Source organism: Stereum hirsutum (assembly GCF_000264905.1).
Source record: "Stereum hirsutum FP-91666 SS1 unplaced genomic scaffold STEHIscaffold_22, whole genome shotgun sequence".
Classification (NCBI taxonomy): Eukaryota; Fungi; Basidiomycota; class Agaricomycetes; order Russulales; family Stereaceae; genus Stereum; species Stereum hirsutum.
In genome coordinates this window covers 328,503-353,112 of record NW_006763152.1, presented here as the reverse complement: position 1 = coordinate 353,112, position 24,610 = coordinate 328,503, and the positions used below count along the sequence as shown (strand labels likewise).

Below are 24,610 nucleotides of genomic sequence, written 5' to 3'. Positions count from 1 at the left end.
TTTTCGTATGATCGCAGTCGTTCGTTCGGGATGGTGAATGTTTGGTGTGAACCGACTTGGAGAATTGGGTGGAATTTGATCTTATCTTATCGCTCAGGAGTGGGTGGCGTAAGTAGCGCCATGACTGTGTGGCGTCCTGTGGCGTCGAATTAGCTCAAAAAACTAGCTTGCAACTTGTGACCTGGGTGCGCCATTCAAGCGCCATTGATGCTCTGTAGGATAGAAACACGCCGGTCGTCCTGTTTATTTGTATACTTGTGCTCGACTACTCCATGACTAGCTTTGCTGAAGATTTTCAGAACACTCTTACAAACTACGCTCGCTTGGCTTCTTTACTAGACACTCGTATCTCAGTATTTTTTCGGCCGCGATGACACTATATCTTGCACGCGAGAACTTGACTTTGATCTACTCTTAAAGTCCTCGAGATCCAAGGCTCGAAGTTGATCGGACTACACCTTCTGGTTGACCTCGATTCGCTATTTGTTCTGCATTACTTTCACACTGGGGAATGATATCTCCTAGTCACATTCTCTGACGACACATTCAACGATGTAGTGTAGTGTGTCGAAAGTGTTTTCTTTTCTGTGCACACCCACATAATCGCACACCTCACAGACACCGAGCCCCACGAGCTGGTCATCGCGCCAGCTTGGAGACACGCACGTGAGTAGAGATCATGTCGATGCACTGAAGCTGTAGCTGGAAAGGTAGACGAAGGAGTTTTCGAAGTTGAGGTGGAAGAGGGGAGAAGGAGAGATCGAAAGACTTTGACATGGAGGACTTCGAGGTGGTCGGGTATGAGAATTGGCGTAGTACTCTGATGAAGATGAGCGGGTAGTCCAGTAATAATCATGATGACGGGGCGGTCAAGGGCGGAGAACTAATGTGGTTGTATGTTTCATATGTATCTCGTCCACAATCTGTTTCTGTACTCCTCCATTTATTTAATCACGTTTGACCTCTCCTTGCTATGCTCGTTGCCTCACATCATCCTCTTTGTTCAGGTTCGAATGCAAGCTCCCTTGATGCAATCGTCTACAGGTCCTGTGGTTGCTCTAAGTATACACCAGATCATCCCACATGCATCCCTGTACGGTTTCATAACTTGCGATGGTGTTCAGGTCTATCGGGGTGAGTGCTCCGGTGATGGCATGTCGTTCGCTGACCGGCTTGAAGCTGGAGCGCAGAGTTTTGATAACTGAACTAGAGCACGCCACTCTCGTTCGCGTCACGGTAAAAGCCCACTACGGTGCACGAGCAGGGTCAGGTCCAAATCGGGGTCGGACTTGCTCCTCCGCCTGCGGCAGCGCCTTTCCGGGGTCTCACTTGTCTCCTTCGTTGTTGAATGTGGCTGTCACGCAGCCTCACGCTAGCTTAAATACCACTCGCCTACAACCAGCATCTACTATGCCTGGTCCGCAGACCAGGAACAACGCCGGCGCCCCTCGTATCATTGCTCTCAAGATTGCTGCTTCTGGCCTTGTCAAATGGTTTTTCTCTACGGGTTTTTGATCACGCTTGTCACTACAATCGTCGATTCTGGTTCTCATCGGCATCTTCGACTGTGCGGAGGCGTTACTTATTCTCTGAATTGGATCTTCTACGTGTACCGATACTTTAGTAGGCCTCGGAAAGAGGCGCCGACCACAGGTGGTGCGCTTGGTTCCCTTTTAAACATACTTGTCTCTAACAGCCACTACTTATACGGGGCCCGGGCAACCTATTACAGATATTAGGATATCAATCTTAAGTATCTGGCTCCGGTCGTACAGTTCCAGGACCCCATGAACCGCTGCGGAAGTTCGCTCGCCTTCCCGATTTGGACCTGACCCTGCTCGTGCTCCGTAGCCCACGTTCTAGCATTTCAACTTACACCTGCGATCCTGGCGCCATATAATTCCGAGGTGCACCCACGGTGAATCCATGTTACACGGTCATCCGATTCCCAAAAAGACCCGAAACTATACATACTAATTACTATCACGCTGCGTGTCCCGTGGGTTGATCATGCCACTTTACGCTGGCCGATGAAACACTCACTGTTTCTCACATCTATGTCTTATTTTCGCGAGTTGGTTGCAAATTTAATTTTGGCTGGAAAGAAACATATGTTGTTCCCAGGATACCGTTATCTTGTACTTTGTCCACAATGTTTCCGGCTGTGGTTGTTTCATGTTGAATGGATGACTCGATCGTCGCACATCCAGCAACTGGTCAAGAGTTTGAGCATATTGATTACTCAACGGTACAAGGGCACAGGATATTCCATGATAGTTCTACCCTGATACAGTGCTATCTCATCGCCGAGGTCGACACTCACGTAGGTATGGTTTCCATCTGATCATCCACATCGCTCGGGATTGTCTCAGCCTCCTTTCGCCTCCTACCATCAGTTATTTCCCGAATCCCGCTCTCCACAGGCATATATATGGACTGTCACCGTTTGGCTCATCTCTGCTCGCTCAACTACCAATGTCTGATTCCGCCGTCCTACAAGATATTATTTTAGAACAATACCTATGGTGCGTAGCTTCTATGCTTGCAGACAATGTATAAAGTATAATGAGTGTTCTGTTTCTTCAAGGTTGATAAGTAATTATGCCTTTGTGTCCGCATTCGGTCTGTTTCAATACCCATTCATCACTTTCTGCGATGCCCGAGTCGAATTCCTTGTGTGCAACTCATCTGCTCATTTAAAATTCAACCAAGCAGCGGTTTGGGCTCTTGACTATCTCCAAACGTCACCGATGGAAATTGCCGTTATCTGGTCGAGGAAAACACTATCTGGCACCTCCATTCTATTCATTGTCAATAGGTATGGCTTCTTGTTATGGCAGGCAATGTCAATATATGTAGAGATGCCCGGGACAGTCAGCAATAATTCGTGAGTACATCATCAGAAGTTTCTTTATGTGCTAGCAGAATATACATTGATCCTTGAATGTAGTTGCCGTGTCGTTGAATATACGTATCCTGTGTTAGAAATCATCACAGTGGCTAGCACCAGCTGTACGTTCATGCAATAACCAAGGACCCACCGATCTGGCCTGTGTCTTATTGATCACTCTCACAGCCTTGATCGCTATGCGAGTATACATCATATATCACCGAAGCCGATATATACTGGCTATGTCTGCTGTTTTAATTATGACCAGGGCGGCTCTGGACATTTACGTGAGTCCCGTTTCTCAGCGCACTGTGATGAGCATTCCAATTCTCTTCACAGGAGGACATCATCGACATTCCAGTATCCACTATGGGTTCAAGTTTTGCAGGATTGTCTCGTTGTGCATCTAGTGAATCGTCTGAATCCGTTTTACACAGGTGCGTTATAACTATACCCAAATATCACCCATAGAGTTGTGGTGATTTTCACTGATGCGCTTATGAATTACCATAGTGAGGCAGCATCCCAAATATCGGAGTCACTCAGATCTCACCACATTATTAGTCCTACAGATTTTGACAGGACTAGTACTACCACTTGCATTTGACACTATGATGATTCTATTGACGGTCAGGAAACTCTCGTCCCACCTTGGTGAGATGCGCAGACTCGGGCAGAATTCCATTTCACAGACAATCTTGCATGACGGTAGGTGTACCTACTTATGGATGCTGCATCATGACCCTCAACTCACTGATTGTGTTCTGACCAATAGGAATTCTTTATTACATGTAATAGTCTCATCTTACTTGGGAATATATTGCTCTTATACTGGATTGGCAGAGGTATATTCTTGGTGGTGGCAGCAAGTGGCTCTCTTCAGATTGTAAGTCTGCACATAGAAATGGCAAACAGAGACTGAATATTTCATCCACAGGTTGCTATTTTTCATATCAACGTGAATCATAATTTTTGCGCACTTCTTGATATCAGCTTCTCACACCTTCATACTAGTCGTTTGGGGTGGTACTCAGCGAATTCATGGGACCATTTTTGTCCGTGTATGATAATCTTAACATCCCCTCTTTCTAAATGTCGGCTGATTGGGTTGTGGAAGAAAAGGATTCCCAATCTCTTGGCCAACCGTTTATTCCTCAACCTCAGAACCCACCAGAATCCACGATACGGGCTTTCCTCGAATGACCCAACTCTACCCGCTCCCTCATTGGCCCAGAATCGTCCCAATCGCTTCCTCGGCAACATTGGTGAACCACTTGACTATGACCAATGGGATGACTTTTTGGATGACGAGGATGTCCATGATGAAGCTGCAGGGAATAACACGGATTCAAATAGAGCACAGGACCCTTTGATGACCTTTGTTCCAGTCGTGAGTGCTCCATCCTAGTCACGAGAATGATCGAAATAATTCTTTTGTGGAACACATAGGTGTATGAAGGACCAGATGCAATAAATATCGAGATGGTCCCTATGCAAAGAGAGCCAGAGCCAGTCGCTGGTCCATCCAATGTGACGGAGATAGCTTGAATCTGGATCAGCGACTATGTCCCCGTAAGTTACTTCTATTCTCGACTCATCTTCACCCGACAGTATTCTAATGATCACATGAGTCCGTAGGCATCTCTGAATGAACCACATTCTGAATTGATGCAATGGTCTCTCCCTCGGCTACCATTTGATATTTTCTTACTGTGTCTCTCCTTCCTGCCGGCACGAGCATGACTTGATACCTCCTCATTTCTTCTCCTTTTCTCCGTTGCACATATAAAAAACACTGTCCATTCCGATTCCGTTCCATTTGATTGATGGCTGGTTCATAGTACACTCATATGTTTTCCTCTCATTTCTTGATTGCTCACACACAAATAACGGTGTGCATAGACCCAGTTTTACCGGCAGTTGCATCCTATACAATATTGGGGTTTTTCTATCTTCATTCACTCCGTTTATTTCTGGACATAGGCACCTACGTAAAGCTTGAACTCTGTGCAGTATACTATGATTTCGTATTTCTTGGCACTGACATCATAATCTGTCTAAGCACATTTTGATAGTCGATCAGAGGTTGCCTTACATGCATTTATTTGGTGGAACCTACTACTTTCCAATAGGGCTTGCAGGCTTCAAGGCCACGGTTACGGTGGCGGACGCAATATACTACGTTGCTAGAGAGACTAAGTGAATCTGTGTATGAAGAAATAAAAACCACAGATCGTTCAGAAGAAAACCGTGCCAAGTGAGGATAAGTATGAATGCACCATCTCAGTCTAGGATGCTGAGATGGCTGCAGGGAGTTCGAGATGGCAAAAATCAGCTCTAACAATACAAAAACCCCTTCCATAGTGGAAAACTCGATTGACGCAAAAGGGTACCATGGGCTGTCGAAGTTCGACAGCGGCCGAGAAACCCGATTTCCGCAAGATACGCTTTCTGCAAGTTTTGTACGGGAAGAACGAGGTAGTGCGAGACGCGGAAGGTATGCTAATAACCTCCACATAATCTTCCCACCCATGCGTTACCTTTTGTATGCAATGGGCGCTCACATCAGAACGATTTGTATATTAGCTCCGATGGTCATCAAATTTTCGCTTCCTCCCAATCAGCCGATGTCCGTGTAGCCCGTTTCTTAAAGTCTCAGTAAATCATTGGTGTATCCGTGGTCATTCATTCGTCAGTTCAGCGCCAGCCGATGTGCGGTCTGCCTCCGTAGGGTCTTCTGCTCCAGATTGTCGCAAGATGATGTGAACTGTGAAACGAGTGCCTATCTAATGAGCCTCTACTTCGGAACGGATCTGTATACATCTCGGCTGCTGATAGCCACCAGCTGCATCAAGACGGGGCTCACCCCTGCGCATAAATACCTTATAATTGAGATCTTTCCCGTCGCTTTATTTGCAACAACCTCTCTGAATCATCATGGCTCCATCCACACTTTCCCAACTTTATAAGCTCATTGCGGAGTCAGTAGCCGCTATCGATGCCAGTTGTGCTACTCGGGGTGTTGAAGTTCCCAGCATCGATTCCGCATTCACTCCTGGGTCCGAAGCATTCCGCATGGACCCCACTGTCGCTGAAGCCATCAATATTGCGACGGCGTCTGCGTATCAGATAGCGGCTCTCCTAGAACCTCCATCGGTTTCCGTCTCTCACATCGCATCCGGTGTGCGTGTATATGTTTCAACTAGACTTCTTACTCTTACATCGCGGTACTTTGAAGCACTATAAAGCGATTGCTCTTAGGGCTCTCCTCGAGACGAACACTGTCGAGATCCTGCGGGAGGCAGGACCAAAGGTACGTTCACCGCTGTTGTAGCTTCTGTACAATCACGCACCGATATTTGATGAAGGGTATTCATGTGGATGAGATAGCGAAGAGGAATCAACTAGACCCGAACAAGAACGGTAGCTCTCATCGTCATTATGCTCTCAGTTGTATATTTATCTACGCATTGCACAGCTCGTCTACTTCGCTACCTCTCCACGTACTACCTCTTCCGCGAAGTCGAGCCAGATGTCTTTTCAAACACTCGTATTTCGTCGATGCTTGACACAGGGAAATCTGTTGATGAACTTCTCGCTAAGTGTGTTCCATATGTTGCGATGTGTTATCAGATATATAGCTGATGAAGGAACATTGTAGACCCCGGGACAGGCACGTAGGCACCTCCGGGTTTGCCGCTTTAATCGAGCATATGTATATTCCATTTCATTATACTCCATATTTTCTTGGGCTTATCTTCTTCACAATCAGCCTCGACGAGGGATGGATGGGAGCAACCTCCGCTGTCGCGACCCTTCGTGATCCAAAGACTCGCTTTTCCGGGGAGCCCACTGATGCACCGCTGGCTCGTACTACAGGTTCAAATGTCCCTTTCTGGGTCTGGATCGAACAGCCAGGCCAGGAAATGCGCCTTCAGCGTTTTGGAATTGCTATGCAAGGAGTGGCCGCGATGCAGCCAGCAGAGGCGGCTCTTGATAGTGGTATTATGATTCGAGCATAATTTTCCCGTCATTTTTATTATACGCTCATGGAATATCACTCACAGGCTTCGACTGGAAAAGTCTCGGAGTGGAAGATGTGGTGGTCGATGTTGGAGCCGGAGTCGGCGCCGTCTCTCTCGCGCTCGCAAAGTCCTATCCGTCTCTGAAAATTGTGGTTCAAGACCGTGATGCCGTGATTGTGCAGGCAAATGGGGTGTGTACACTACTACGTCAATGTGTGAAACAATTAAATCGATGACAATAACCTACCTATATTCACAGATCTGGGCTAAGGAGCTTCCCGAAGCTGTTCGGTCTGGGAGAGTCAAGTTGCAAGGTCATTTTCCCCTCCTCTGTCTCAGACTGTCACTTTCTTCCTGATTTTAATTATCCTTTCTTAGGTCACGACGTCTTCACTCCGCAACCCGTCAAGGGAGCGAGTGTATTCCTCCTCAAGCAAATTTTACATGACTGGTCTGACAGTTATGCGATCACGATACTGAAACACCTGCGTGCGGCCGCGACACCGAAAACGAAGCTCGTGGCCATGGAGAGCATCGTGCCTTACGCCTGCCGCGATACCCGAACTGTCGATAAAGATGGGATTCCGGGGGCTATGCCTCATGAGGCTCCCGAGCCCCTTCTCGCTAATTTCGGCCCAATTAATGACATGCAGTACAACAGTGACTTCACGGTGCGTAATATTCTCATCCTCGTACCCACGACAGATTTATGACCATTGACGACTGACCGACCCGATATGAGTAGATGTTCTTATTGGGGAACTCGCAGGAGAGAACGATAGATCATTTTTATTCACTCCTTCTGGCGGCAGGTTGGAAGATCATCAGAGTGTATCAGGGAGAAGGTCGCTCTGCTTTTATGCAACAGATGGAGGCTGTACCTGTTTAGAGTGATGTTTTGCACATGGGCGTCTTTCACCTTTTTTTTTGACATCGCGGAAAATTGTATCTGAGTAGTGTCTGTGACGAATTTATAGGTACTGTTTGAGAGTAGAGAGAAACAATAGCACGACAGACGCTCACATTCTTAGACTGACTTCTTTCAGAACATTATTTCTGTCGGGAGCAATTGACTGCGGGGAAAAAAAAACGCAGGCGTTACTCTCATAACCCTAAGCCTGAGAGTATTACTGTAAGTAAGACCCAATGTCGGTCAATGGGGTTCGATGCGATGTCGGCCATTTGTTAAACCCTTAGGAACGGTCATCCGACTATTCCTCAATCTCTGGAGCTATCTAGATTCAAGCTACGGGATGTTAAAATCCTACAGTGATCATGACACAACGCTCCCGCACCTGTGTTCGCTCCGAATCGCCCAAACCGCTTTCTCGGCAACAAATGGAGAGCCTCTTGACTATGATCAAATTCAATGGGATGAGATTTTGGATGAAAAAGGTGTCGATTATGGAGCTGTTGAGAGTAAATTTAAAGCGGAGCTTACAGAAATGATACAATATTGACGACTCTGGTCCTAGTCGTGGGTTCTATGTACATTTCTATTTACGAGATAAGATAAAATGATGTTAACATGTCCGGCTCTCCTTAGGCCTTAGGTCTATTACGAATGAATCAACAAAGAGAATATTGAGATGGCGTTTATCATGCAGGCTTGGAGCGAGACACTAAGTACGCTGTCTGGACCATCAGTATCCCATGCAATAGAGACGACTAGAGAGTACTCAAACCGGCAAGTGATTTTCTGCTTTTCGATCGAATCTAGATTTTTGAACATGGAATTTCGGACATAGCATAGCGTCCAGGGAACCGTCACCTCCTCACGCGATAATGTAGATCTCGCATCTGAATCACTATCAGCGTGGGCCACAAGAATCCATAATGCACAAACGACACGGCACGGCACGATTAATATCAGGGATTCAAACATCCCATCGGCGACCGTGATGTATGACTCTGCAACTCTGCGTACTATACGTTTGCTTGTGTAGATCGGAGTTGAGGGATTCAGAAGAGGTTGGGGCTCAATGGTATTGTGGAGGGAGTGTATAGTCGAAGATGAGCATGGGGTTGTGATTGATATAGGAGTCAGCGTTGGAAGCCTTTGGGGTCGTCGAGTGCTTGGATAATCGGTTCGAGAAAGGGGAGATGGTTTTGTTCTTGGAATTGCAGGTATTCCTCGGTCAAGAGACAAGAAAAATGACAGAAGCGGTAGATGTTGTCTCCACTGGCAGCTGGGTAGACTGGTGACAGCGCGCCTTGATTCGTTTGAATGAGACTATGCGACAGAGCCCGAGAGGACACACGAGACATTCATTCATAAGCTTCGACACAGCTTTCCTCTTATGTAAAAATTCTAAGCGAGCGAGAATCGTGCATACACAGCGAAGGATCCTCTTTTCTGCCAACGCAGAAATGAATCACGATTACATTCTGCTGTCACAGAACACATACCGCCTTTGTCCGGAAGAGTTCTGAGCGTGCAGAACAAGATTGTTCTCATTTCTGCCCGTACATAAAACAGGATCTGGCGCTGTGATAGAGCTTAGAAGTTAGAGTGGCTCAGCGGAAAACGTCACAAGAATGGCTTCTGAAAGACTGAATCTGGGTTCGTATAACTACGCCAAAGGGTTGAATGGGTGATACCGAGTGAAACTGGATAGTACAACGGGTCTACGGTCCAGACTCAAGAGATATCAATGAGTTGGCCATATCATGACACGAGGAAAGGAAAGCAACAGATGCTGATGCGTTCGAGCGCTGCGCCACACTATAACCGGAGCAAGCACCAGGAGAGCGCAGGACAGGAGGCGGGGGGTCTGAATCGTTTTCATTGGGGGAAAAGAGGCGCAGGTCGTCTCTGGTTTCATTCCCAGGGTATTCAGAGTGGGCTGCTAAGAAAGACGTCGAGTATGGAAGATGTGGTTGTGAAGAGGAAGATGATGAACACAGAAGACGTATAAATATTTTTAGTTAGTTAGTAACTCAGACTCATGCAGAACAAAGCGCTGCACAGAAAGCGGAACCACTCGACTCGAAGCATAACTAAAGAGCACAAAACGAGGAACATCAAAGGAAGACGGGACGTACCCTCCGTCCCATTCCACAAAAAAAGAAACATCCGCTCACTCCTGCAACAATCCCTTGACGACCCCCGCCCCAGCGGCAATCATCCCGCTTCCACTCCCAGCCCGAGTCCCGCTCCACGCCGTCCCCGCCCCAGCCATCCCAATTGTCGTCGTCTGCGTAACCGAATACAGCACCTCGCCCGTCGCGGCACATATAAGCGTCGCGACTTTGAATTCCATGCCACGGATCATGAGCATTAGCAGGAGCGCGAGGAGGAAGAGCAGGATGAGGGAGAAGGGCGAGGCGGGGGTGAGGTGAGGAAGTCGAGGAGGGAGGAGAGGAGGTCGAGGGTGGAGGTTAGGACGGGGGAGTACATATTTGCTAGTGAGTGGTGGTGAGTGTTGATATGATATATCGAGGGTGAGAGGTCAAGGGGTCGGTGATAGGCCTACAAGGGGGGCTTATAAGACTATGGACACGTTGAATGTACCACGCTACTCGTTTGGCTTCTCCTTTGTTCTGAGCCCGGAGGTAAGTGATTTTATGTTCTGAAGTATGACATCTCACCGCTGAGTCGATCGAGGAACAAGAAGTGCATGTAGTCGAAAGAGCTGATAGTTAGCTAGCAGAGCGTCGGCTTAGGCCTATACAGTACATGTACCAGTCCAGGCCAATCGCTAAGATCGTCGTGAATCGAGTCCGCTTCTGACTTATTCTTGAGCTTGCATGTACATAGTCATGAGCCAAGATAGTGGTTGGAAGCGGGAGGCGTGCATGTTGTGCGACGGGGCAGTAAAGATATCGGGTGAGCAAACGGTTGGCGAGCATATACAGTTGGAAGAGCTCGTGGACGGAGTTGGACGGATACCGAGTGAACGCGCACGGTGAGAGTACAGAGTATGAAACACAGGAGATATATCCATGGAAACTAGACATAGCTTTCATCGTACATAGAAATCCTTAGGGGGCGAGAGTACCATTGACAGTCGTGGTTCAGCGGGAAAAGTCGCAAGAATTCGATTATGTTCACACCGAGAGATAAGATAAGATAAGAAGAAGTGGCTGAGTCAGAGGAACTCCCATTTGTCCACTCAGGGGCAACCGACAATATAATCTCTCATCCAACGACATCCTCTCCTCGTCGTCGTCCCCGACATCGACACCCACAAAAATGTCACCCCCACACAGCCCCGAACCCAGCGAACGCACCTCCCTCCTCCAACGTACCCTCCGTCCCTTCCGCCCTGATAACTTTGCGGTACCATCCGAGCTCCCCAGACAGTGTACGCTTGTAGTCCAACCTTAATTAAAAATACTGGCCCCGCGTGAGGCAATTGGATAGGACTTATGTAAGAATGAAAATAGCCAAAGAATAGCCTTGCACTCAAACTGTTCTAACACGGCGAACATAGAGAACCCCGGCTATGATGAAGGGTCTCACCTGAGCCACATCAGCGAAACAAGCGCGTCGTCTGGCACACTCCGAATCACCCAGAGATAGAGATGCACTGACCTGATCCGCAACACGGGCAAAAACTCCTGGACGCCGTGCAGTTGCTACTTATGGGACCTCCAACTGATGATGAACACTGTGAAACATAGAGGACAGCATCGATGCCTCACGGCCAATTTGGGAAGGCTAAGCAGACAGGACAGGAGCTTCGACTCCGGTTGTCATGTGAGTCGGGGAGAGATGTCGATGTGTGGGATCCTGAAAGACTATTTATGTTCTCCGTACGGACTTGAGGTCTGAGCCTCGGAAGTGTTCAACTCTCAGAAGAGCATAGCATATATCGAAATTTTTGACGTCACATTTGCATTTATGTCAAGCAACTGTCTAATTCGAGGGAAGGTGTACGTAAATTCTCAATCAATCATAAGATTTAGAGCCCGAAAAGGTCAAACACACTCACAAGCACTTATATCGCGACAACAACCTCTCCAGTACTCCGAATCCAGGCGCCTCAACATCCAACACCTCGGTGAACTGAGTAAGAGACGCTCCCGTGCTCGTCTATCAACGACATCATTGTGCCGCCGTCCAACCCCACCCATATCAACTTCTCCAGAGTCCCAGCACCTATGTACAGCGCGAAGCCGCAGCATCTTTCCGTGAAACACCCAAAGCACACCCAGCATACGCGTATCACATAGCCCAAGCCCCCATCGGTCCCGACCAAACCGTCAAAACCGTGATACATACGACGCCACTGCCACCAATCACCAAACCATCATCATCCTCCTCGTACCAAAACTGACACTCCACGTCAAAACTCTCCTCCCCGATCCGACGTGTGGCATACCTAATTAGTTCTGATGATCAGCGTATTTCCAACTTCGCGAACAAGGCTAGGCTGCAGCGGGTAGACTCGTGTTGTGTATTATGTCGGAGGCGCGCAGAAGGACTGAGCAACGATGTATGCATACTGCAGTGACAGAATGTGGGTCGGTGAGAATTCGAGCGTTGACAACACACACAATGACCGGATAGGCGAACATAGATCGTACAGCCGGAAGGAGATCATCGACATACCTAGACCAGGAGGCGGAAGGAATTGTGCGTGGAACAATCCGAGTGCGGTCAAGGAGACGGAGGCGTTACAGTGCCGTAACGCAGAACAGAACGAACGGACGCAGTCGGGCTTCAAATCTGAGAGCTATACATACCCGACTGTGTACACGCACAGGTATGTACGCCGAACAGGAGTGATGAGACGGAGTCGACGTCGGTCTTGAAGAGAGATAGATTGTGACACGTCCTGCCGTTGAAGAATGACCGTCCGACCGACCTACTGACGCGTCGTCGATCCGAGGCGCAGGTACGTTGCATATAAAGGGCGCCTTCGAGATCTTTCGAGTCCTGCGAAACGATCAGATCCCATCGTGCTATATTCCTCATAACTGATCCTCTCAGAAAGTTCAAACTCACTTGCTCACCGCCGACGCCCTCATGGCACACCAGGCGCACGTCCGCCACCCATCCACATCCACCCACGCACCACCCCCGACGACGCTCCATCTCACCTTCACCTCCCCAGATCCCTACAACACCACCCTCGTCCCCTCCTCCCCGACCGCCACCACTGGAATCGCACAGTCCCATTCCCCATCCGCCCTCTCCTTCAGCTCCTCCGCCCTCGCCGACACTCCTACCCCTCTTCCAATCCACAACGGTAACGGCGACAGGTCTATATCCGATGAAGGAGGCATTTGGGATGGCGAGGAGAGGCGAGGGGATAGTATAAGCATCCGCGTCGAATCTCCCGTTTCCGAGTATTCTGCTCCCAGGACTAGTCCCGCATCCAGTAGCAGGAGTGGGAGTGGAAGTCGGGGTCGGGGTCGGAGCCGGAGTCAGAGCGGAAGCATCCAGCGTCCCTCCGGTGCCCATCCACATCTGACCACCACCGTCGCCGGCTCGGGGATAATAAGTGCGAGCGGGAGCCTCATGTTTGCGCCCACAGCGCGGGGAGGAGCAGGGCCAGGAGGAGTAGGAGGAAGCCGTACGACTACACCGGTGGTCAGACTCGGACAACGGCCGCGTTCGAGCTCCGGTGAGCGGAGCGGTGGGACATCGGAGGTAGAACGACCCGAGGCCCTCTACGTCGTCGTCTCTCCCGCCTCTTCATCCGTCAATCAGAATCAGGTTCGCCACCACGATCAAGGTCAATCCGAACAAGGACAAAGGGAAAGACCAAGGCAGTGGAGGGGACGGCGGCGGTATGAAGAGACGGTTATCCATGGAGGAGGACCCGGAGGAGAGGTCGTCGCTAAGATTATGTGGCGGAGGTTTAGAAGACCGGAGGTCGTGTTGCTAGGACCGAGTATGCCACATGGGAGGGCGAAGGTGGTGGTAGAGGGGTGGGTGAGCAGGATGCGGAGGAGGATTCGGGAGAGGACGAGGATGCGAGGAAGGGCGAGAGTGGCAGTCGGTGACGGAAGGGGTTCAAGTTCGAGGAAAGTACAAGTAAGTGCATGGAGTTGGCGTTGGACCGGGAGTGCGCGCTTACCGGAGCTAGGAAGACTTCTGTCGCCGTCGAGGACAGTAGAGGGAGACGACATGTCTGGATGAGGACGACCGGACAAACGTGTTCGCGCACCGATAGACTCCCTCCACAGAGGACATATGAGCTGCAGGTGAGCAACAGTACACATTTTGCTGTGGTTTGTCGGTCAGCACACATACCTGAGTGTTGTTTATTCAATCCAGCTAGTGTCGACGCCCGTACATGACGGGAACACAATAGCCAGAATACGCACCGAAGCCACAGGACGTGGAAGGACGTTGGATATCATGTTCATGGAGACGAACACGGCAGGGGGAAGGTCCGAGCTTCAGGATTTGTGCGTTGTTTCCGCGGTGCTACTCCTGTGCAGAAAGTAGCAGAGGTGATCATGGTTAAAAAGTACCTGCTTGTCTTCAGACTGTCGATTCAGAAGTACCGCGCATTTGGGTCAACAGTCCGTGTCATGTGTTAGATATCAATTTCGTAAGTCCAATGTCTCAGGAAGCAGATCTTGAAAAGCCCTTCGAAAGTGGTCGGAATACTTAGAATGGGATGATGAATCTCCACGATTGGCCAGCCGAGAAAATATAAGACAATATCGCCTCGTGACAAGGGGAAAAGGGAAAAAGATTGGGTAGGGCGGATGGTCTTTGTGAGCTTGTTTCGAATATGTTTTTCACCTGGGTAGAAACACGATATCAATCACTGGCGGTATGAAGAACGGGAGTAAAAAGGTGCATACATTGGGAAGAACCGTACTTCCCGCTCGCTGTCCACCCCATTCCAAACGTACACCAATCACACGCACAATATCCGTCTGACTGTCTCGAACGATCCGCATAACGAATATCGAAGCCATCCTTCCATCCGTCAGAACTGTTGCAAGGAGAAAGAAGATCGAAAATGATACGCTGCATTCCAAATCCCTATAGTATCAGCACAAACAATCTCAAACAAATACTTACACCAAACTCCCGCCCCCTTCTCTCCTTCCCTCCTTCCCTCCTTTCCTCCTTTCCCCCTCCCATCCCTGCGCACAAAAGCACCCTACAAATCCTCCCTCTTCCCATAAACATCCACCACAGGCCTCACCCGCTCCTCCCTCATATCCCTCGCCACCGCCTCCGCGCCGCGCATGATGCGTAGGAGGTTACCGCCTGTGAGACCCGCGAGGTCGTATTTGTTCCAGCCGCGGGAGTGGAGTTCTGCGATCTGTTTGGTTTGGTTTGGTTTGGGAGGGGATGGGGATGGGGATGGGGAGGAGTGGGTGGAGTAGAGGGTGATGGGAATGGGGAGGGGGGGATGTGGATGGACGTGTTCATGTGAGCGCGGGCGATTACGGTTGCGGATTCGGATTCGGATATAGGCATATATTCAACACGAAACGAGTTCAGCTGAATAACGCTTCTTCTCCAAAAAAAACAAAAAAAAAAGCAGAAGTGCAAAGCAGACGACGACGACGACGACGACGACGCTGATGAGACTGATGAAAACAAAAACACACCAAAGCAGGATACTTGGACACGTCCTCCAACCCTTCTGGCGTACTCTCTATCCCATCATAATCGCTTCCGAGCCCGACGCTGTGTGCATCATCAAACAAAACATGCAAAGTCATGGTCAGCATTACATCCTCTGGTCGGATTGTGAGACGAGATGTATGATATACGTGGCGAAAGTAGAAGGAGGGAGGGAGATGGTGGAAGACGGAGGGAAGAGATGGAGGGAAGAAATGCAGATAGGGGCTCCGAACGAACGAACGAACGAACGAACGAACGAACGAACGAACAAAAACAGCCGACGTATGATGATAAAGTATGGACGGACGGGAAAAAGAGACATAGGGACCAAACTAAAACGAAAGGGAACAAAAAGAAAAGAAGAAATAGAAGAGAGGAGAGACAAAGAGGAAAACAAGAAGAACACTCAACTGCCTCCGACTCCCCGTCGCATTCGCCACCCTTTCCACATGATCCGCCACCTTCTTCACGTTCGCCTCCCCGGGCGCGGCGACGAAGCCGGGCGAAAAGTTGATCTAGATGATAACCAGTAGTCAGTCAGACTCCCGTATCATCCCCCTCCCCCTCCCCCTCCCCGACCCAGTCCAAAAGAAAGCAACGCACCATAACGACCGCGTCCTTCTTCCCCTCTCCCTCCCCAATCTTCTCCAACACAAAGTCCGGCACATTCCTCGGCACGTCCCACACACCCCTCGCACTGCTATGGCTCCATATGACGGGCGCGCGGGAGAGGGAGAGAGCCTGGAGAGCGGTGGAGTCGGATGTGTGGGAGAGGTCGACGAGCATGCCGAGGCGGTTCATTTCGTGGATGAGGGCGTGGCCGAGGGGACTTTTTTGGGTACGTTTCGGTAATATTCAACGACAGGAAGCAGCAGGTTGAGCGATTTTTTTTGGCCAAAGTTGGATGGAAGCATCAAAAGTCAGATGGTTGGATGTGAGTAGGCTAAGGGATGTGAGAGGTGAAGTGAGTGAAGAGAAGGAACGTACGATAGACCGCCATGCAACGGTTCGAGGGGGACGAAGATCCCACAAGAGTCCGCGAAGGCGTTGTGGCAGGAATGGGTGAGGGTCATGTAGCGTGCGCCGAGGGCGTGGTATTGGCGGAGGACGCCGATGGAGTTTCCGAGTTGGTGGCCGCTGTGAGGTGGGTGGTAAGGGCGTCAGTGAAGGGTTGGTGTCAGGGATGGGTGGGAGGTGGAGAGGTGGAATGTGGCGAGAAGGGAAAGAGGTATGAGGAAGGAAGTGTGGCGTACCCTTCGACACCGATAAGCGACGCAATCTTTCCACGGCGGATGATGTCCTCAATCTCGAAAGACGTCGTCGCGAGCTCGAACGTCTAGAGCGATGAAGAACGCATATATTCGAGGTTCAGTGGTTGAGTATTACACGGATATGTGCGGGTGAAAGCGGGACGGATGTGGCGAAGGGTGTGGCGGAGCGAATGGCAGAATAAGGAGGAGGAGGAGGATTGAAGGAAGAACGTACGTCATGGTATTTATCAATCAACAGTCTCGCCACATCAATCTGCTCAAGCGTATCCCTGCACAACTCACGGTCGGGATTGCGCCATAAGAATATATGAACGGGCGAGAGAAACGCACCGAACCCTCCACGTAGGGAGCACAAAGTCCGGTCCATCACCCGACGGGCATCCCACATACACAGACCAGAAGAACCCGCCGACTCTTCCCTTGCGCAAGCGGGGGATATCGACGTGGCCAGGGGTCTCGTGTTCGAGGTCGACGGCGGTGACGTTGTTGTGGTACAGAGCGCGAACGAGGATCGGGAGGTCTGTGGACCGAGTCAGGTTCCCTCATTGAAACCCAAATAACGAGACTACATACCGATGTGTCCATCCTGAATAAAACGATTAGAATACGACAGAGATGAAGGAGGAGGGCGGCACGCACGATAACAGGCGCCTGCCTCAACACCACCTCCGCCGCCTCGTCCGAATCCTCCGGCAACCCACCAAGCAAAGGCCACCCCCCATCATGCTTCCTCCCCCCTCTCCCGTCCTGCACTCTATCATAATAAAACAGCATCAAGAACAGCGCCAACAGGAACACGACGAGCAACGTGAGTCGGATAGCGATCCGGGCGACGCGGGAGGTGCGTTCGCCCGTGGGTTCTTCGAGGTCGGGGTGCGAGTGGACATGGTGCGAGCGGAAGGGACGGAGGGTGCGTTGGAGGAGGGAGGTGCGTTCGCTGGGTTCGGGACTGTGTGGTGGTGACATTTTTGTGGGTGTCGATGTCGGCGAAGACGACGACGAGAGGACGTTGTTTGATGAGAGATTATATTGTCGGTTGCCCCTGAGTGGACAAATCCGAATTCTTACTGACTCAGCCACGTATCCTTATCTTATCTTTCTATCCACACGTTCTTGAGGAAGAAATTGTTTTGAATTTTCATTATCGTCTTCTTCGCGACCACATCCTCCGTCCTCTATGGCTTTCCGTACAGCCCACTGTGAATACTGTCAAACATCTCGTTTGGAATGAAACTATAGACAGTTCGCTCCTCTGATAGATAAAAACTACCCTACTGTGGAAGTGGTCCCGTCTCCTCGTTCTGTGCTCTTCCGATGCTTTTTCGATGTGCAGCGCTCGAGCGTATCCCTCTCTAGATCTGCTGTTCTCCCTTCCTCGAGTCATAATATGACGAACGGCTTCTGCTCTTCATGGAAGTCTCGGGAATCTGGGCAGCTGTGCACTCGTTGTACTATATAGTGGCACTAGGGGAGGCCTTAGGGAACCCTTTGGCAGAGTGATACGGCCACACTCCGACGCAGAAACCATTCTTGTCACTTTTTCCGCTGAACCACTATGAGCTCTGTACACAACACTCGCTCGCGGAGGATCTATAAGTACGGTGGATTTTTGTTTAAGCTCCATGGATGTCCTGTGTTTCTCTTGGTGCTCCGCTGCTCGAGCTCTTTCGACCGAATGAAGTCATTCTCGTGAATTGTTAGCTCTGACTTACATTCTCACTGCCAGGCCTTAGCCGAGTCACTCAACGGGCGACACCTTCTACTGTTTCTATTATTTTCGTTATCCCCTGTTTGAAAGCGACCTGGAAATTCAAGCCCAACGCAGCTAGAGTCGACTTACCGCGGTTTCAACGACTGACGTGGTTCCTCCTCTTAGAATCACTGAATATTCGTGCACTCCGAGTCCACGGCCCCAAGACCTCCGAACCCGCAGGCGGGATATCGCGCGGCGATTATCGGAGAAGGTACGTTCTCTCTACAACCACAATATCTTGCGCCACATCTCACTCCGTGAATCAACCATACCATTCTGTAGCCTGCTCCCTTCTTTCCCATTCCTTGGTCTCCTCCCAATCACCCTTTGTGCGCTACTTTTAGGCTAATCTGACGATGCATTCTGCATACAGGTCGTTTTCTCGGCAGCACAACGACACCTCCTTCGGACCCATTCGCAGTCTGTTTCCCTCAAGTCTCTCCGCTCTTCGGTGAGCTCGAGAGACGAGCAGCACGTCATCCCGAGAAACTTGCTATCTCCTCAAAGGTACGTACTTTTCCGTCTTCTGCTCCTTGGTTCCTGCATCGTTGCCTTCTCCAAGAAAATATTGTCCAACGCAGATTTCTGCGACTTCACTACTCTGTTGTTCGAGCAACATTGACGTCAGACGAAGAATGTCATACATCGTGCTAGACACCGAGGAAAAGATGTCATGAGGTATCATTTCACAGTGGTCATACTATCTACGACAAAGCTGAAGCACTGGAAATCCAATACCTTGCTCATTACTACCAGACTGTCTTCTAGGAGGAACGTAGACTGTTCCGCGCTAAATACATTACATCATATACCGACGTGTATGAATGTGCTCCAGCGCCAAGCAGGGACACGTCCATCTCCCTTTGAGTCCCTCATCTGCTTAACAACCCCGTGAAGTGCACGAGAGGCCTTTCTTATATCAATGTTTTCGGTCCCTCCGGAGAGCATGGCTTTGTAAAACCCTTCTGCAAGCTGTGGTCCATCTGCATCGCTCATAGCCCAGAGTGACCCTACCACCGACTTGAAACCAGAGAACTGCATAGCGGTAGCTAAACTGATAGTTCCGTCTGGTGAGCCGGGCCCCACTGCAGCGCCGTGACATACCGCCAACATTGCCATCTCCGCATTCGGCAGTTTTTCCTTCAATATGTCCTGGATCTCCAACCTTTGCGTTGAGAGGTAGAAATATGTCTCGAAGGGATTCTTGACATTGAGAAAACCGTGGCATGAAAAATGTACCCATGAATGCTGAGGCATGCTGCGGATGACGGACTGTGGTGTGGCATCTTTACCATCCAGTACTTCGATGTTGATATCATGTGGAAAGATGGCTCTGATTCTCTTGAGCTCATCATGGACCTGGTGAGACCTTTAGTCGAATTATATCTCGGCGGGTATAGACGGGCTTACACTGTTGAGATCCTGTGACTGTCCGATACATAATAGCGAAAGCCGCTGTGACCTCTGTGTGTAGGTATTCCTGGAAGATATTAAGGTCCCAAGGGAATCCGTATATGATGATACAAAAATATCGAGGAGGTTGGACTGGGAAGCTTTGTATGGGCCTGCGGCATGGAGAGGTATTCCAACAAGTTCACCCGATGGGCACCACCAAATTCGGGAGTGGTCCTTTGTCCCATGCTTGTGCAAATCATCCACTATAGGCTTGCAGATTCTCTCCCACAGTAACTGCAAACTTTCAACTGTCGCGTCTCGACCTTTTTGGGACTTGAGCGAAAGTGGTATGCAATCACGTTCTTGCTGCCTCCCTTGATCTCTTGCCTTTTCCAGGTCAGAGGTGATTTTCGAGACGAAGTCTGAACCTGCCTGACTGAGAGGTACTTGGCGAGGTACTGTGTCATTCTTGTCGATTATGATAGCATGGGCGAGGCCTTTATCGATGTTGGTCATGATGACTGGACCTTCCTTCGCGGCGTCATGTAGAACCTCAAACGACTTCCATGTCGTGAAGGTTGAGAGGTCCGGAATAGATTTGATCCTCTCCAGTATGGTCTCGCGCTCAAGAAGGAGATCGTTCTGCACCATCGTTCGGTCCTTGTAGATGCCAACGGTTGGATCTGGTGGCGCAACGTGCGCGTGAAGTGTGAGCGCATTGCCGTCTAATGAGGTAACAGCAAGACTCTCGATTCTTGAGTTGACATCCCGAAACTCCTGAGCCAAACCGGGGTCCTTTTCTTGTAGATGACTCAGGGGCGTGCCACTCCACTCCAAGCTAGTCCAAGGATATCTACGCCCCCTCTCCATAATCTCCACGGCGCAAGGAAGATTTCCGGTTTCGATTGCGTGAGATGCAGCGCGTGACGGAAGAGACTTGATGTCATTTCGCATGAGGAGAATTTGCGTCTGTATTGCTGCCGCCGAGTACATCTGAAGGTAGCCGTCCAGCAAGTCCAGAGCTGTTTCGTATGCATGCGAGGCACTGATATAGCTATGGCTTCCGGCGCTGCCTGGAGCATGACCCGCAAGAACATCCTCATCATGCCCTCTGTCGGCATCTACAAGATTCCGAGCATGGTCCGCCCAGAGTAGGGCACTCTCGAGCCGTTCCCCGATGCATGCTCTTGAAAGATTTGATGCCTTCTGTAGGGTTTTGCATGCTTTCTTCAAGTCTACTTTGTCGCTGCGGACATAGATGCGAGCGTTTAATTGTAGGATGGGCGCCAGTTGAGGATGCGTCTCAGAGAGTGCTCGTGCTTGTTGGATGTACGCCAACGCAGAGTCACAGTAATGATTCTCCTGGGTTTCCTCGTACTGATAGTAGAGCCTGTGGGCAAGCTCCCCTAGGAATATGAGCCGTCGTGGGTCCGCAGCTGGTACTTGCTCAAGTGCTTGACGAGACAATGTCAGCGAGCGATTCAGGTGGTACACGGTCCTCAGCGTTCCTCTTGACCGGTGGACGGCATAATATGCAGCTGAAAGGCCGGACAACATCTCGGGATGTGATTGGGACAGTGGATCTAGCATTGCCACTGCGCCTTGATGCATTGAAACGGCATCGTCAATGTCGCATATATTGCCGGAAAATTCGTATTGTGCAAGGGTGGCGCTAGCCAAAGCACTGAGGCAGTAGGGAAAATGAGGGTGGTGTTTGTCGTATGATTTATGCGCTGCGCTTAGTGCTGCGATAGCATTGTCGAGATCAGACTTATAGCCCATCACTCTGAAGCGAGCCGCAAGCGCACGACCTGAGTTCATCAAAATTGATGGTCTGTGGATGTCACTTTGTTGGTCTGTCTTCAAGCCTGTCGCCTCGTTAAATCCCTGGATGGCCACGTCCAGGGCCTTGGTGTCTCCGCATTGCTGGAATTTAATCAAATGAGCAAAGGCATTGGCGGCAAGGTCCAAGGTGCGACCTGTGTCATGACCGCCACCTGTACCCTACGTATATGCCCTGTTTTTAATTCATTTCCATTTTTTGTCCTCCGCACGCCACCCACGAATGACACCACTGTCTCTAAGAGTCGCCCACATTTTACCCGATATTTCTATCGTTTTATTTCGCCCTCCGAACCTCGTCGAACCCCCACAAGCCACATAAGGGAACCGGTTCGGCAAGTCCCGCACTCACGCGTCGAGCCTCGTTCTTAAGTCTCGCCCCTCGTAAAATGTCCCTCGCGACGTTTCCCCTATCAATACACGTGGAAGTGAGTACCAGCATGGAACCCAATATGCCAAGAAGGTCTCCACAATTTATTTGGAGTAGTTACGATTTTATTCGAGCCATGCACGACAAACGATCGCAGCTACGGAAGCTCGCACCGAGCTGCCGGTTCCTGTGGAACGATTCAGACTCCGACGCGCTAGGTTTTCCACACACCTTCTGACGAAACTACAAGGCGCAATACTGGGTGTTTTCACTCCGAAAAAAAATCTAGAAGACTCTGTCAAGCTTGATCTTTCCAACGATCCAAAATTCTCGGCGATTGACCCACGGCGGAATATACTACGACGTGATCTTTGTCTCAACCTCACTCAGGGCCATCCGATAACGTTCCCCCTCGTGTATCTCGACCAGTTTCCACTCAATCGCCGACGTTTTGATATCGAGGAACTCCTACTGGTTTATACGATTATTCTACGGTATCTATGCATTTTATCGGTGCCTGACTGTTCACGGATAATTGTTTATGTTCGAAGGGACTGTACCCATTGTTCTCTAGATAGGTTTTCCCTTTCCTTTCGCTTTGTTATTCGTTCTATCTTCTCGTCCAACCTTGGACTCCTTAGCTTACATGCTGCATACGCGTTGTTTGGATTTCTTAGTGTTCTTTCTAGTGCACAAACTTAGTGCACTATCATTTGTCTTCCCCTTTGGTTCACCCTTGAATATTCGACTTGTTTTTCCTTCTACTTACTGTTGAGGCGACCTCGGACTCGCATAAATACCTCGTAGCACTCCCCTGTATTTCTCCAGTTTTTTAGATCGTCTATTCCTGGGCTTTCTAATATACTCAACCTTTCTCTCACCTCTTTCCACCTCCATCCGATTATTTCGTCTTGAGCCGTGGGGTATTCTCCCTCCCGTATCGCCCGGTCGTGACAACCTGGTAAATTTGGGCTCTGGGCAGTCACGAGCAGGGCCTGGGAGTACCTCGCAATTGCGTTATCGATTTGTACTGCTTGGCCCGTAGCGCAAAATTTCCACAGCTCCAAATGGCCCCAGGTGCGCATCGGGAGACTTTTCCAGTGTGCTGGAATATCTGCGATGGAAATGGCTTGCAAGCAGTAGCTTATGGCCTCCTGTAGGTATCCAAGATTGGAGGAAAGTTGCGTGAGCCGAGCCAACTCCGCCGCTAGCTTATTGAGAAGCTTAAAATGCTCCATCCGAGTCAGGCCCTTCCGGGGGTCAAGCAAATCACTTCTGAGAAGTCTGACATTCAGATCTGCAGAGTTGCCGTCATCGACCGTCCCGACGAATGTGATTCTGTGCAACACACCACTCGCACTGAGTGGGTCACTGGGTCGTCCTCCGAGGACATGATCTCTAAGCGTATTATTCATACTGGTCGTGCTGATACATGGCAATGGTGCTGGAGAGTTCTCTGGATTTTAGGTCAATGAAGCATGAAAGGAAAGAATATGGTGACGAACGGTGAATGTGGACTAGGATTCGGCGCTGTACCAATTTGAGCTTGAGGGATGGAAAGTGAACTGATTGAGGGAAAGGGGACCCAATTTATGTTCCGATTATATATGGTTTCCGCTAGTGTTTCCTCAATATGGAGTACTTGAAACATTATCACTTCAGCAGTATACAGTGATTGTCTGTTACCTTCTCAGTCTTTTGTCAATCACAATAGAGCACAAGATACCATCATTATCGTACGATTACGCGCTTGTCTCAGGGTATTGTTTGTTATGCCTGGATATCCGTTGATTCGTCAAAATAGCTTTGGTCAATACCAAAGAGACCCTTCTGTGAGAGGACCAATCAATTGTTTACACATACGTAACCACATCAGCAAGGCCGCATCTGGCTAAACCTAGCTATTTCGGTCTATTCGGTCTCCCAGGAGACACGAATAGATCATTTGACAGGATCTATTCATCATGGACCTGCCTTTAGCTAGACATGTTCGGATTCTGGTAGACGCAGGATAGAGGGCGGTAGAGCACGATAGACCGCGAGGTTTTTGTCGTGGATCATGCCATGGAGCTCGATGGGTTTCACTCGGACTGCTCAGTTTGGGTGGCAAAATGTATTTTATTGCAGAATATACATAATAACTACACGAGCAGACTGGCTGTACAATAATGTATAGACTAGCGAACTAGCACAAACCTCTCGAAGGTACTACATGTGTAGCGAGGAACCTTTGTCTCTGAATCTATGAATGTCGACCTATGAAATGATCTGAATGGAACAGTGCACAGAAATCAGCCACGTACATAAACATTCCGGGAATCAGAGACGAGACTCACAAAAAGCAGGTGACAAGTGCCGAGCAGGCAACCTGTCTATCTGAAACGCAAACAAGGATGTCAGTGTGGGAAGTGGAAATGATGCGACTGATGCGGGGAAGCCTCTCACCCTGCGCGACTTAACGCCGTAACGGCCCCTCAATGACCGCTGGAAGTTGGCGAGGTCACAGAGCGGGTAAG

General features: G+C 49.7%; 6 protein-coding genes across 6 annotated transcripts; 3 read left to right on the top strand and 3 right to left on the bottom strand.

Moving 5' to 3' along the window:
- Positions 1-2,475: 2,475 nt before the first annotated feature.
- Positions 2,476-4,438, top strand: STEHIDRAFT_116161 (uncharacterized protein; the record flags this gene model as incomplete). The annotated part of the gene is made up of 10 exons (XM_007310888.1): positions 2,476-2,525; positions 2,819-2,887; positions 2,951-3,012; positions 3,159-3,177; positions 3,230-3,327; positions 3,525-3,544; positions 3,689-3,776; positions 3,905-3,945; positions 4,008-4,280; positions 4,340-4,438. The coding sequence occupies 10 exons, from the start codon at positions 2,476-2,478 to the stop codon at positions 4,436-4,438; spliced, it is 819 nt and encodes a 272-aa protein (XP_007310950.1).
- A 1,389-nt stretch (positions 4,439-5,827) lies between these two features.
- Positions 5,828-7,804, top strand: STEHIDRAFT_68893 (S-adenosyl-L-methionine-dependent methyltransferase; the record flags this gene model as incomplete). The annotated part of the gene is made up of 10 exons (XM_007310807.1): positions 5,828-6,073; positions 6,129-6,203; positions 6,259-6,313; positions 6,369-6,492; positions 6,552-6,605; positions 6,663-6,889; positions 6,958-7,106; positions 7,175-7,229; positions 7,294-7,586; positions 7,661-7,804. 10 exons carry the CDS (start codon positions 5,828-5,830, stop codon positions 7,802-7,804), a joined length of 1,422 nt encoding a protein of 473 aa, XP_007310869.1.
- Positions 7,805-9,995: 2,191 nt separating this feature from the next.
- STEHIDRAFT_163216 (uncharacterized protein) lies at positions 9,996-11,204 on the bottom strand (the record flags this gene model as incomplete). Its single annotated transcript, XM_007310887.1, has 2 exons — positions 9,996-10,320; positions 11,167-11,204. The coding sequence occupies 2 exons, from the start codon at positions 11,202-11,204 to the stop codon at positions 9,996-9,998; spliced, it is 363 nt and encodes a 120-aa protein (XP_007310949.1).
- Positions 11,205-12,889: 1,685 nt separating this feature from the next.
- On the top strand, positions 12,890-13,875 carry STEHIDRAFT_172942 (uncharacterized protein; the record flags this gene model as incomplete). The annotated part of the gene is made up of 2 exons (XM_007310886.1): positions 12,890-13,582; positions 13,732-13,875. 2 exons carry the CDS (start codon positions 12,890-12,892, stop codon positions 13,870-13,872), a joined length of 834 nt encoding a protein of 277 aa, XP_007310948.1.
- Positions 13,876-14,990: 1,115 nt separating this feature from the next.
- On the bottom strand, positions 14,991-17,508 carry STEHIDRAFT_68867 (uncharacterized protein; the record flags this gene model as incomplete). Its single annotated transcript, XM_007310805.1, has 10 exons — positions 14,991-15,155; positions 15,448-15,526; positions 15,875-15,978; positions 16,067-16,292; positions 16,451-16,600; positions 16,717-16,799; positions 16,949-17,003; positions 17,065-17,254; positions 17,308-17,320; positions 17,374-17,508. 10 exons carry the CDS (start codon positions 17,506-17,508, stop codon positions 14,991-14,993), a joined length of 1,200 nt encoding a protein of 399 aa, XP_007310867.1.
- Positions 17,509-19,291: 1,783 nt separating this feature from the next.
- On the bottom strand, positions 19,292-23,509 carry STEHIDRAFT_163213 (uncharacterized protein; the record flags this gene model as incomplete). Its single annotated transcript, XM_007310885.1, has 3 exons — positions 19,292-19,846; positions 19,898-21,808; positions 22,976-23,509. The coding sequence occupies 3 exons, from the start codon at positions 23,507-23,509 to the stop codon at positions 19,292-19,294; spliced, it is 3,000 nt and encodes a 999-aa protein (XP_007310947.1).
- Positions 23,510-24,610: the final 1,101 nt, after the last annotated feature.